Source organism: Brienomyrus brachyistius, chromosome 21 (assembly GCF_023856365.1).
Source record: "Brienomyrus brachyistius isolate T26 chromosome 21, BBRACH_0.4, whole genome shotgun sequence".
NCBI lineage: Eukaryota > Metazoa > Chordata > Actinopteri > Osteoglossiformes > Mormyridae > Brienomyrus > Brienomyrus brachyistius.
The window spans coordinates 3,126,588-3,139,672 of NC_064553.1; the positions used below are offsets into that span (position 1 = coordinate 3,126,588).

The 13,085-nt window shown below is 46.8% G+C and overlaps 2 protein-coding genes and 1 long non-coding RNA gene across 3 annotated transcripts; 2 read left to right on the plus strand and 1 right to left on the minus strand.

The window, feature by feature from the left end:
- Positions 1-5,623: 5,623 nt before the first annotated feature.
- Positions 5,624-9,609, plus strand: LOC125716901 (alanine--glyoxylate aminotransferase-like). Its single transcript, XM_048989729.1, has 11 exons — positions 5,624-5,940; positions 6,408-6,600; positions 6,702-6,766; positions 7,210-7,310; positions 7,397-7,467; positions 7,574-7,658; positions 7,927-8,025; positions 8,107-8,176; positions 8,522-8,617; positions 8,902-9,030; positions 9,263-9,609. The coding sequence occupies exons 1-11, from the start codon at positions 5,689-5,691 to the stop codon at positions 9,368-9,370; spliced, it is 1,269 nt and encodes a 422-aa protein (XP_048845686.1). The 5' UTR covers positions 5,624-5,688; the 3' UTR covers positions 9,371-9,609.
- A 242-nt stretch (positions 9,610-9,851) lies between these two features.
- dtymk (deoxythymidylate kinase (thymidylate kinase)) lies at positions 9,852-12,625 on the plus strand. Its single transcript, XM_048989738.1, has 5 exons — positions 9,852-10,294; positions 10,541-10,649; positions 11,062-11,152; positions 11,582-11,779; positions 12,099-12,625. The coding sequence occupies exons 1-5, from the start codon at positions 10,165-10,167 to the stop codon at positions 12,228-12,230; spliced, it is 660 nt and encodes a 219-aa protein (XP_048845695.1). The 5' UTR covers positions 9,852-10,164; the 3' UTR covers positions 12,231-12,625.
- Positions 11,582-12,150, minus strand: LOC125716908 (uncharacterized). Its single transcript, XR_007384432.1, has 2 exons — positions 12,015-12,150; positions 11,582-11,916 (listed from the first exon to the last, which is right to left on the minus strand). It is a non-coding gene; the product is annotated as an uncharacterized LOC125716908 (long non-coding RNA).
- Positions 12,626-13,085: the final 460 nt, after the last annotated feature.

Genomic DNA, 13,085 nt, shown 5'->3' on the forward strand with positions numbered 1-13,085 from the left:
CCAAGAATGTTTACTAGGCTCCAGCAGCAAGGAAGGATTAGTTACAATACAAAACAACATGTTTTTAAAGTTAATGGAAGGCAGCGAAGCTGATTCCTCGAAATCTCTTTCACTGTGAATGTACCCTCTCTCTGCACTGCCTATACAAACCGTACTGCCACATTCGCACTTGTAATAAGATTCTGAAAATATCACTCCACATGGAGGTGACTCTCGCTTGGCCAGCTTTCCTAGGGACTGGCAGATGTGCACAGATAAGGGCGACTTCCACCCCAAACATTCAGATCTGCATCTGCAAGTCTGGAGAGAAGATGGGTAAGAGTAGCCAGAGCGTCTCAGATTAGCCACCAAACCAGCACCTCTGAGGGGGCGCAGTGCATGCTGGGAGACGCACGGCTTCCTTGGCTGGTGACACTCATTAGACACGGTCATGTGACTCCCGTCATGTGACACGCAGCCGCCCTCTGACAGGGAAGTGTGCTCCGCAGAAGATACCTACTCTGCCTTTAATGCAACGTGACACCGAGGAAAGGGCGTGACAGCCAGCTCAGTATGAAAGATACATGAAGAGAATTACAATCACGCAAAAGGCAGGGAAACACATTCTACCACTGTAAGGTTTTATATTTAATGCAAAATAATACAAGATGAAGACAAAATTCAAATCTGATAGTGCCATATAAATGAAATGGCGCAATATAAAAAAACTATACATGCTGTATATATATATGCTGCATTAACATCAAGAACAAAAAACAGACATATTTCACATAATGAAATGCATTTATACAACACAAATCAGGCAGCTACTGAAATTTTTATTTCTTTCAGCTTCCCCCATTAGAACATTTTTTGGGGGAAACATTTCTCTTTGCGCTCTTTTATGACGTGAAACTCTAAAAAGGATCTCTTTGAGATCAGAATGCAGATGTTTAACCTAAAATGTCCCGAACGGAGTCACATCTGTACCCGGTGCCTGCCCCTTTAAAAAGGGGGTGGCACACAGCCCCCAGGGAATGGCTAAATGATGACACGCTGTCTGTGTAGTGAGATGGGTGGGGCAGCTGGAATCTATTGTTAATGTGGCTCCCTCACAATAGAGAGCACTGGATGGGTCTCGCCTACAGGCCTCCGGAATGTACCATGGTAACTGCAGGATGGGGACGGCTCGCTTTCTGTCCTGGGAAAGCGCAAGAAAACCGCGACCCCTGACCTTCACATAGACACATGGTTCCAGTCCAGCACTGCTGGAAATTGCCATTGTAAAGATTCACAGACAGCCTCACAGACAGCCTCACAGACGGCCTCACAGACGGCCTCACAGACAGCTTCACAGACGGCCTCACAGACAGCTTCACAGACAGCCTCACAGACAGCTTCACAGACAGTCTCACAGACGGCCTCACAGACAGCTTCACAGACGGCCTCACAGACAGCCTCACAGACGGCCTCACAGACGGCCTCACAGACAGCCTCACAGACGGCCTCACAGACAGCCTCACAGACAGCACCACTTCTTCCACTGAAGGGGAGCAGATACCCATAGGCAGGAATTCCGCTAATTCCAATCCAGCATGGCAAAGGGAAACTGGCACTGTGGTTCTGTCAGAAATGTTTGCACCTTCCTGAGTGATCCTGGGCTCAATACCTTCGGGGGGTGGGAACAGGAGGGGAGGGACTTTCTACCAAAGTCCTGTCACAGGATTCGGAGGAGACAGGTCGTCGTGACGTTTCTGTGAGTGGTCGGGCGGCCATCTTGTCTCCACTGAGTGGATCCGGTTGTGAATAATTCATCAGCAGCAAAGGGCACGGCGCCAAGGCCACCACGTTCGATGGGACGCCGCATGGCCCTCTTGTAGAGGACTAGTAAGGTCAGCAGAAGTGACCGACGGCAGACGCCCCCGGTCAGAGCAATCGGGACAGACCCTAGGACTCCTGAGGCAAAAGTGCGTGACACTCACGCCGTGCCAGTTCGCAAGACGATGACTCAGTTACTTCCTGTTTCTACATGATGAGCTTGAACAATTATAGCACCTTGAGGAACAATTATGTATTGTGAATTTATGCATTTTAAAAAGGAATTCAATTTAAACCATACATTGGCACAATCATGAAATATTTTGAGTTTGAACATAAATTTTTAAGGTCGTCAAAAATATCCCCCTTTTCAAAATTATTCTGTTCTTTGGGCTTGAATCTTTCCATTTAATGCAGATTCACTAAACGGACCACGTAGCGACAGTGCTGGGACAGGCATCCAGCCTCAAATCACGCCTCCTGAAAGCTAACTGGCAGCTGCCTCAAGCATTTTTGTGGTCTGAGTCTCTGCCTTCTTAGACCCCTTTTATTTCCAGCTCATTATGTCAGCTGCTCTTCCTGCCGGTTGAGCTGTTGTACATGAGTAGCATCCACCCAAGTGCACAAACAGCACTACTTAAGGTGTAAGAACGGGAGATTTTACATTTTGGTTCTGTGGAAAGAGAGATCAAGTGACAGAGGCCAGCCACTGGCCAGACAGCAGCGATCGAAGCATTCTGTGTGGCAATCACACCCTTCTGGGTTCTTCCCAGACCCAGGAAGAGAGTCGGGTGATGTTCACTTCTGCGATTGTAAAATGAACTCACCGCTCCCTCTGCTGGAAAGAAGCAGTAATAAATTTCACTGGAAAAGGCGGCCAAGCCTGAATTATAAAAAGAGCCATAAATCATTGCTGATTAGCCCTTGGCACCTTTACTCAGCAGCAATCGAACACCACAAGTCAAAGTCACGTGAGATACTAGGTTAATTTCAGAAAATAATAAACAGGACTGATTGGGTCATAACAGCACTTAATACATTCATACAGAGGAGAATCAATCCGTCCAACTTCCAAATGCATCTCCTGGTCATTGCTGCAGCAGAGCCTGGACCCTGAAGCCTGGCACAGGACTCAGGACTGGGGAACCTATGGATGCACTGCTCTACGACCCCAACCAGGATCAGCCGTTACAAGATGGATGATGAATTATTGGTTTTAAAGGGCTGGGCTCTGCACTGTGACGTTCTGCTCCTTTCCTGCTGCCGGTTCCCGTGGCTGATAATGTAAAGTTCTGCAAATCAGTTTGGAGCCATATGGCCTGCAGTTACATCAAAGCTTTTAAGGAGCGACGAGCTTCTATTTCACTTGAAGACAGCACAGATAAGACGATAAGCACCGTACCAAGCAAACCGTTTTCATGCCCTAAATTCAGTATCCAGTGCTATTTTTAAACATTAGCTGCCTCTGCATATTACCATATGTAAATGTGGAATTATGTATCTAAATTCCAAAGCGATTGAGTTTGCAGTACATAAAAAAACATCCTTTTGACATGAGGTAGATTGATTCATTTTAAATTGTACCCTGGTAGAGTAAGTATCCTACCCACAGGAGTGTAAATTAGGAGTGATTGGGGATTAAACTTTTGGGATTGGACCGCTGGAGTATCCACATATCCACGCTCCGAACACACCCTGAGAGTCGTTCACTATTAGGACACTGTCGTGCTGTGATTTCAGACCATTCAAACAAACCCCTTTTACTCTTTGCTAAGTGTTACCTCAGAGCTCATTATCCTTGCCACTGGAGATGCCAAATTTGGGCTTACCGTCGCGCTAACCGCTCTCAGTGGTAGGGGTCCGACTCCGCCACAGTACAAAGGCCAAGCTAAGGGGAATAACAGAGTCGCACATATTTACAGGACAGTCTAATTATTGACTGTCCAGCACCAGAGGTTAAGGAATCCGGCCAAAGTCCTTGCCCTGATGTGTGTCTTATACAGGAAAGAGCAGCTTTTTTCTGAACCGTGTGCTACTTCTATCACCAAACACTGCAATGCCAAGTCCTGCATTTCATTTGCATTTAAAGGCAAACTGCTATAAATATCTTAAATTCAGGTGTATATCACTGCTGAGCTGAAGGATTTCATTTGGTATTTATCGCTCTCATGAGGAAATATTTGCATTATTCCCACTGAGCCGCAAAGTGTAATATACAATATATTTGAACCTGTTTTCAATTGAATTACATTTCACTTGTAAATAGTTTGTATTCCATTTTAAAAGACGCAACATTGAAATAAATATTCCAGCTTCTACTCAATGTTTATGTCACAAACAGTACTTAAATTTAATAGGCTGGGAGTCAGACACGGCGATGTGGACAAAGAGGGAATCTGCTGAGTAGCGGTCTGCTAAAGACGCAATCGGCCATATCGAGTGCTGGCGAAGGCCGGGCGGCGAATGACGTCTTCGTGACGCCCTTCTGGACTCGGTCCAGAGCCTAGAGAGCAGTAATAAGGCTGTAATTTAGACTGAATGGACACAGCGAAGCATTTTGTTACGTAAAGCATCAGAATCAAATCATAACCAGTTTGTATTCATCTCCGGATGGACGTCAGAGAAGATGCTGGTTTCCAGCTCTGATGTGACACTGACAGTCTCCTTATCTCCAAAACAGTCAGTTCTCCCTGGACTGCTCATGGCACTGGACAGAGCAAACAGTGGGTTACACATTACCCCAAAGCTATGAGCTCCCCCATCCCTACATGCACGTTTGAACTTCAATTTCATAAATTGGGCGGCAGATGTCCCAGAAAAAAAAGAAACACTAAAATTAAACTCGAAATATTTGCCAAACGTCAATGTCAGCACATCCTGCAGTGACAAAAGGTCTCACATCAGAATATCTGGAAGAAAAAAGAGAAGTCAACTGGGCGCCGAGCACACGTGCGCACACACCTATAGCCAGCCAATCATGTGCCATTCAGAAGCACAGCCCCCACTCCACCTTCCCTAATACCATGGCGCAAATAAACAGCCCGGTTAGGAAATCGCCTGACCCCCTTGTAAACCACACCTCAGTTACACAGCATGCTGTCAAGGCAAGGACGACGTAAATCTGTCACAGTATTAACAGTGTGACACTGCAACAAGAAAAGCGTGGCAGTGAATAATGTAATAACTGAATGTTGTAAAACCTAACATTCAGCATGGATTTCATTTGTTGCGATAAGGTGATAATTAAGAGGCGCACTGAATCATTTCCGCCATCCATGTTTTGGGGATGAGGTGGCATACGAGTAACACTGACGTCCCACGTTCAAGTTCAAATGCAACATGTGTGCTAAAACCTAACCCTAACCCTAAAACTAATCCTAAACCTTAAGATAATCCTATAGCTTTAACCCTGAGCAAGGGCACGTTAAGGTGGCTGTCCTAATCAGGAGATACTTCTACTATAATTTGTTTTTATATGCCCAAATAAACACTGTGCTTGAAATATACTGTTTACCACATTTCACATCCACAAGTCAGATGGGAAAAAAGGAAATTGTGGGAATATTGTATAGATAAACACCTGCCTGGTTCCATTAATTATTAAAAAGGTTGGGAAAAGCGATTGGAATCAAATAAGATATTTTTTTCTCCTTATATATGTTTTTGTTTTACTATGTGTTTGAAAGACGTTAAGTTACATATATATTTTAATTCCTAAAGCATTTAACTTTTAAGCGTTTTTATATGCCCTTTAAAGACTGCTTCTAAGTGCAAGTGACGTAAATTAGAGGCTAGAGGTCAAAGACCTGCTGGATTTAAATGTTCACAAAAAGCCAATTTTGAAGGCAGTGCGTCCCCAGCTTTGCTACGCGCATCAGCGGGATCCCCAGGATGATGCAGAGGGCGTTAATGCGCAGGGGCGCGCTGGTCGCCCTGCAGGCGGTGGCGGACGGCGCCCTGCCGCCTGTCACCCTCCGCCGCTCCGTGTCCTCCCTCTCCGTCCCGCCGCCGACGTGCCTCCTCAAGCCCTTAGAGGCTCCCTATCGGTACCTCTTCGGACCGGGACCGTCCAACGTACCGCCGCGGGTGATGGCAGCGGGAGGGAGACCGATTATCGGTCACATGCATAAAGAAATGTTCGAGGTAATTTCTTTCTGTGCGTAACTTTAACTGTGAACCAGGGAGCATGAACTGAAGCCGATGAAATCCAGGTTAATAATTTCTGAAACGACATTAAATATGATCATATTTGCCTTATTCATTGATTCATTCAGTGTATGCTGTCTAGAAATAAATTTAATAACTGCCAAATTCAAGGGAAGATGTTACAGCGGCTGTAAACTTATTTGCAAGTACTTACATACAATACAATAGCACTTTCATTATGCATATTTAAAACTTTCATAATTACACCTTGATAAAGTTTGCCGCAGTGCAAAGGTGGCTAAGAAGGTCTGTGAGCTCCGAAACAACAATATATTATAAGCATGGGAAATGACAATGTATAGGCAGTAAATCTGCCTTATCCTTTCAGATCTAATCCCATTGCAGTTATGACATTTTAAAGGTATTTTATCATAGGTGCAGTGCTTCGTCTGTTCCTCCTTCAGATTATGGACGACATCAAGAAGGGGATCCAGTATGCTTTCCAGACACAAAACAACATGACGATCGCGGTGAGCGGCTCCGGTCACACTGCCATGGAGTGCGCCATCTTCAACACCGTGGAGCCGGGCGAGAGCGTTCTGATCGCCATTAACGGGATCTGGGGCGAGCGAGCGGCGGAGATCGCCGAGAGGATAGGTACGCCCTACTGGGGGGCGTCTGCGTTCATTCGGGGGATACGGCACTTCAACTAAAATCTACCTGCTCAGTGTAAAACGCAACCTGCTTCGCTCTAACAGGTGCTCGAGTTAACACTTTGGTAAAAGCTCCAGGCGGGTATTTCACCAATGAAGAAATTAAGCAGGTATTTGTTTTGTTATTGACATTACGAATGATAAATTATGATGTCTTGCTGCTCACCCCATAGTTACAAATCAAAATAATCCTCTTGATTACTCTGGGTGTGATCTATTGCAAACTGATCATCTGTTTTCGTCATACATTCTTTTTTTTCACCGCAAAATCCATCTGAACTCACTAAAAGCTCTCTGGAGAATTTAATAAAGTTCTTTTTTCAGATAAAATCAGGAAAAAGTAACTGGAATAAAGGGTAGCTCACCTAGAGATAACCAATCAGTGCTTGGTGAGACTGATATATTAATTTCTTAAAAAAGTGCTTCCGTTTTCTCAGTGGTTGGTCTGATTTGGTTGCTGTCTTGTAAAAAATGCGCACAGACTGTTACAGTAGCTCTACAGTAGCTGGTGACCTGCTGCATTTCAGTGTGATGGCGGTCCGTCTCTCCGCAGGCTCTGGCCAAACACAAGCCGATCCTCTTCTTCCTCACACACGGAGAGTCGTCCGCCGGGCTGGTCCATCCCATCGACGGAATCGGAGACCTGTGTCGGATGTGAGCCTCCCGTCTCGGCCAGCCCGATACCATCACTGCGGAAGCCACATCATCCCGATAACCCTGGATTTGTTCCTGCTTCTTAGGCACGGATGCCTCTTCTTAGTGGATTCTGTAGCGTCCTTGGGGGGAGCTCCTCTCTTCATGGATAAGCAGAGTGAGTTTGAGATGCCGTGTTCCTGTAACGGGGGGGGGGGGGATGACCTCGAATGTATGTCCTCCCAGTGGTTGGGAGCATGACCGCGTCTCGCTGTGTGTCACAGACATAGACATCCTGTACACCGGCTCACAGAAGGCTTTGAACGCCCCTCCTGGAACGGCACCCCTCTCCTTCAATGACAGAGCTTGGTGAGTGTTGGTCTCTGGCTCTGATTGGGCCATAAACTGCAAACGACTGGACTGTGACATAGACCTATATCAGGGCCACTTCGACCTGGAAGTAGGACTAAACAAGGCAGGCCTCAACAAGACACCTAACCAGTGCTTTTGCACAAGTACCCCTGATTTTCCCTGATTGGTTCGCATCTAACAGGAAGGTTTGTTGGCCTGAAGCTCACACAGATAGCAGGCCGGTGCCTGTCATTATCCTCCTGTCTTTATTCTTACTATCCCACAGCCAAAAGATGTCCAGCAGGAAGACGAAGCCGGTGTCCTACCTCCTGGACATGACATATCTGTCCAACTACTGGGGCTGCGATGGAAAGCCAGCCAGAATGTACGGCTCGCCAACGTCAACTTTTAAACGCAGAAACAGCAGCCCGGCCTAAACAATAAAGCCGCTTTTGTCTGGTTCCAGATACCACCACACTGGCCCTGTGTCTGGCTTCTTTGCACTGAGAGAGAGCCTGGCCATCCTAGCAGAAATGGTGAGAAGACCACTGCGTTTGGGGCTTTCATTGGCCTCATCCTGGACCAACAAGGAATAGTGGGCATTAGATTAATACATATAAATGCATAAATGATGGGTTGGCACCCGTTGCTTCCAGAATGGGCTCCGGACTCTGCAACTCTGCACAGGACAAGCGGGAACAGAAAATAGACGTATGGATGGATTGATGAATGGATGAAAATGCTCTCTGAAATGTGCATATTAGAAGAGACAAACAGAAAACAGAGTAATGAGCGCTAGATTTAACTCGGCACGGTTTCCTTGTACGAATGCGGTGCTTCTGACCGGAGTGCAGCGTGAGCCTGCTGCTTGTGTTCCTCAGGGCCTGGAGAACTCGTGGAGGCTTCACAAGGATGTTTCTGAGTATCTGTACGAGGGTCTGGAAGCCCTGGGCCTCAAGCTCTTTGTGAAAGACAAGGTGAGGATCGAAGCGAAAGAAACAGCCCAGGAACAGATGAAGGGAAGCGGGCACAGGGGGCAGTGACACGCAGGAAGCGTCACTGCGGCTCCCTGCTGAGGAGCATCACCATCAGTCTGTAGGAATTCAGACGCAGAGTCCCGGGCTATATTGTATCCCAGCCTTGTGTACAGCCCGCCCCTCCCCTTCAGTGGCATTTCCCAGCATCCCCCTCACCCTCCTCCATTCCCCAACCGTGGCCCCTGTTGACTGGCATCCACACATGTCTCCAATCTGTCACTCAGAATCTGAGGCTGCCTCCAGTGACCACCATTGCTATTCCTTCGGGGTATGACTGGAGGGACATCACAAACTACGTCATGAAGCACCACCAGATGGAGATCACTGGGGGGCTGGGGCCATCCGTGGGCATGGTGAGTTTTCATGCTGACACCCACATGCAAGATGTACTTAGGCTGGACCTCCATGAGGGGCTCTCTCAGCCAATCAGAAGACAGCTCCAGGAGACTTGTATGTTGACAGCCCAATGAGGAGGATTGATGCTAATTACCCAGAAAACGTCGGTATTCGTACACAGCTGCTCTAGAGTTAAATATGGTAAGGTATGGCAAGAAATCGTAGCAGCATTTTTGTGCCCTTCCCTAGGTACTGCGCGTGGGTCTGATGGGATACAACTGCAGCAAAGGTAACGCTGATAAGGTGTTCGCAGCCCTGGCGGATGCACTGAAGCACTGCCCCAAGAGCAAGGCGTAGCGGTCCTGCGACGCGTCCCCGCACCACCTGCTCCATCAGCCCAATCGAAGAACCGCAGTCTTGGCTGACACTGCACTGCCCAAACCGGACAGAAAGATCAATATAAATGAGCGTGACGCCTGTTCACCGGCACTGACGTATTTAAATTACATGATTAAACAATGAAACTAATTGCAGTCGCCTTGTAAAGAATATGCTTAATGTGTTACAAAAATAAATAAATGAATATGGCTACACAATGTTTCTATCTATTTTCATAGGAAAAAATGAACGTGGACATTCATTTAGGTAACGCTTATAAATATATGGATTAATTAAATATTCTATTGAAATTCTGATGACAACAGATGGCACAGTACGGTGAAGTAAGGCGACACCATTGAACGGCAGATGGCGCATGCGAGTAACAAAAAAATGTATACGTGGAACTGATTTTCCTAACTGAAATCAGGAAATCACTAGGTGCAAACACTGTAGTTTAAAAACGCATCACTCATACAAAACCCTGTAATGCCTGTAAGCTATAGTACCGTTTTAGAACTGTTAAGCTTAAACAACACATCTTATCTTATACTTACACAACACATGAGTAGAAATATTTTATGCGCATATAAAGCCGCATTTACGGCTCGCATACGTCCTTCGTAGGCCGGAGCCCCTCCTCGACGTAACGATGCGACCGACGTTCATCCTATAGCCGTCCTACGTCCGTTATAGAAAAGGCGCGCAATATTAATAGCGCCCAGCTGCCTGAGCAAAGAAAACGAGAGAAAGTGAGTATTTAAACAATAAGAATGACGGGCAGAAGAGGGGCTCTCATCATACTGGAAGGGGTTGACAGGGCTGGCAAAACTACGCAGTGCAAAAAGCTGGTCGAGGCGCTGCAGAAAAATGGTCGGCCGGCTGAAATGATGAGATTTCCAGGTAATTTTTCTCTTTTTGCGTTACCTGTTTTCACTCGCTGTTGCAGGCACCGCTGGCTTAAGGTAGGTGGGCGAGTAGGAGTTTGAAAAGTTAGACGATCGACTCTAATTCAGATAAATAACGCTGCACGTAAATATCAAGATGCAAATGCATGGCGTTAGCTGGGATTTTGTGTTGCCTGTATGGTATGCGGTATTTTACCATTGCAGATGGATGTTTATTTTTTGTACCGTTTGCTTTGCTCAGACCGAACAACTACGATCGGCCAGATGATTAGCTCCTACCTTGAGAAGAAGACCAACCTGGAGGACCACACAGTGCACTTGCTTTTTTCTGCCAACCGCTGGGAACTGGCGTAAGTGTCCGGCTGATGTTCGCTTCTCCTCGCCCAGTGTCCGCTGTGATTTAATACATTACTCCAGTGTGAGCAGATCACATGCATCTTTATGCAGATTGGCTGTTTGGAGAATTACCACTGAGGTAAATGCTTGGCGAATGTAGAAAGGGAAAATACGTACTGCATTTAGTAGGCTACAAAGGTCCTAGTGACTTTATCCTGTTAGTAATGTGGTCACGGTTGCTGTCTGCTGAGATCTCCATAGCTGTTCCCCTGGTAGAGTTTATACATTAAGGTGATTTAGCCTCATTTGAAGGTTAGCGATTTGAGCAAAGCTTCCATTTTGTGCATCGTTGTCGGTGTGAATTAAGTCCGTTGCAGGACTGTCCGAATGCTCCGCACGTCTGACCCCTTTCTCGCAACTTTTAAGGCCTCTGATGAAGGAGAAGCTGCAGCAGGGTGTGAGTCTCGTGGTGGACAGATATGCCTTCTCGGGTGTGGCCTTCACCAGCGCCAAGCCAGTATGTCCAGTCCTCCTCGTGCCATTCATTTGGATTTGAGTCAGATTACCAGGACAGCACTGCCAGGCCTGCAGGACCAGGGCAAAGCCCATGGCTCACCCAGGCCACAGACTTATCCGGTGGCTGCATTCAGCCTCCGTAGCCGTAAAGCCACAATTCTGAAACGTCACTCGTACTGCATTTGCACTTTACACCAATGCTGTGCACACTTCATTACACTCCTACAATCATATGTATTTTATTGCCTTTTCTAATTTTTTTTAAAGGTTATTCCCTTAACTTTTTCCCTGAACAGTGACATTTCACTGTACTGTAGTTGTGCATGAGACAAAAATCTTGAATGTTGGAAATGAAACTATCCACCTGTTTGCTCTGCTATTTCTTAATGGTGTCCGTGGTGATCGAGTCGGGGTCCTTGTTCATCTGCAGGGGTTCTGCTTGGAGTGGTGCAGGAACCCGGATGTGGGGCTGCCCAAACCGGACCTGGTGCTGTTCTTAAAGTTGAGCCCGGACGAGGCAGCAAGTAGGGGTCAGTTTGGGGCCGAGCGCTACGAGACCAGCGACTTCCAGCAAGCTGTGCAGGACAGGTTTAAACAGCTGATGAAGGATCCATCCTTGAACTGGCAGGTGGGGGGGTCTCGCTAATCTGTCCCTTAACTGGCAGGTGGGAGAGGGGTCTCTCTCAGAACGTAAAGACCTGGGTGCCACAGCCCTACCCTGGATTTACCAGCATTCTGAGTTCAATTTAAATGTAGCATGACCTCCTGTAAAGGCGAAAAAGAAAAGCTTAAAGCAAAGGTAATCGGACGATACTGATTCAGCACTCGCAGAAATGGTGACGCTACTGTTGCCCGAATCCTACCTCTTGAGACAAATGTACGGCTGCACGAAAGGCAGCGGGGGGCTTGTGGGGGGGTGTCAGGCCCTTTGCTTGGTTCTTTTTCAGGAGATGAATGCCGCCAAGGACGTGGAGGATTTGCACCAGGAGATCCTGAAGCGGAGCAAAGCTGCGATCGCAGAGGCCGAAAACCAGCCGATTAAAGAGCTGTGGAAGGAAGGAAGTACTGTGCCCTGCTGACTGGCCCTCCAGTCAGGCAGCTGCTACGGTACACAGCTGGACGTGATCCCAAGCTGCACCCCACTGCACAAACGGCTCACTGGCATCTGTCTGGTTGGACACTGCTGATGTTGGGATGAAGATGAGAACCTGAAGCTATTTCTTATAACATATCACCTGCCATAGCACCTCAGAAAAGAACATTTTTGCAGTTCTAGTCTGAAATATATATTTATTACCTATTAGACACAATACATCTGCTATGTTTGTCATTACCCACAAAGTGCGAACCTCAAAACTTTTGATTTTAATGAGTTTTAACTTTATTTCATTTTATGACATTCCTGCAGTATGTTTATACTGCCGGGGTTGCGTTTTAAGTGGCATCCCATAATAAACACAACGGCCGAAGGTAACTACGTACGTTTCAGTGACTGCAATAAGGCTTCTGAACATCGTTTTAGTATTTCTAAAGAGTTTGTGAAGTAGACCTCGCGTTATCCCATCGTATGACTCCGGAGTCAAAGCAAAGAAGCGACACGTCGTCCATGAGTCACTGCGCCGAAGCGACGAGCCAGTTCAGCATCCCCGAGTGCCTGGCCGTGTTGCCAGGCAACGCCAGGACCCCTGAGATTCCACCCTCACTGCCAAGGCCCCGTCTCCATGGCACAGAGCTGCAGCCGGTTGCTTTATGGGGGGACAGTTATGCTGCTGCCTGTCAGTCACAAAAGCTGCACTTTTTTTTGTTTTCTCATTTTATATACAAAATAAATTACTAGGATTTAGTGGCAAACTGTAAACAAAAAAGAAATAAACCAATGATTCTAGTGCCTCTGTAACTGACGTCTTGGGAGCTGAACGTAAGTCTGTAGCTGG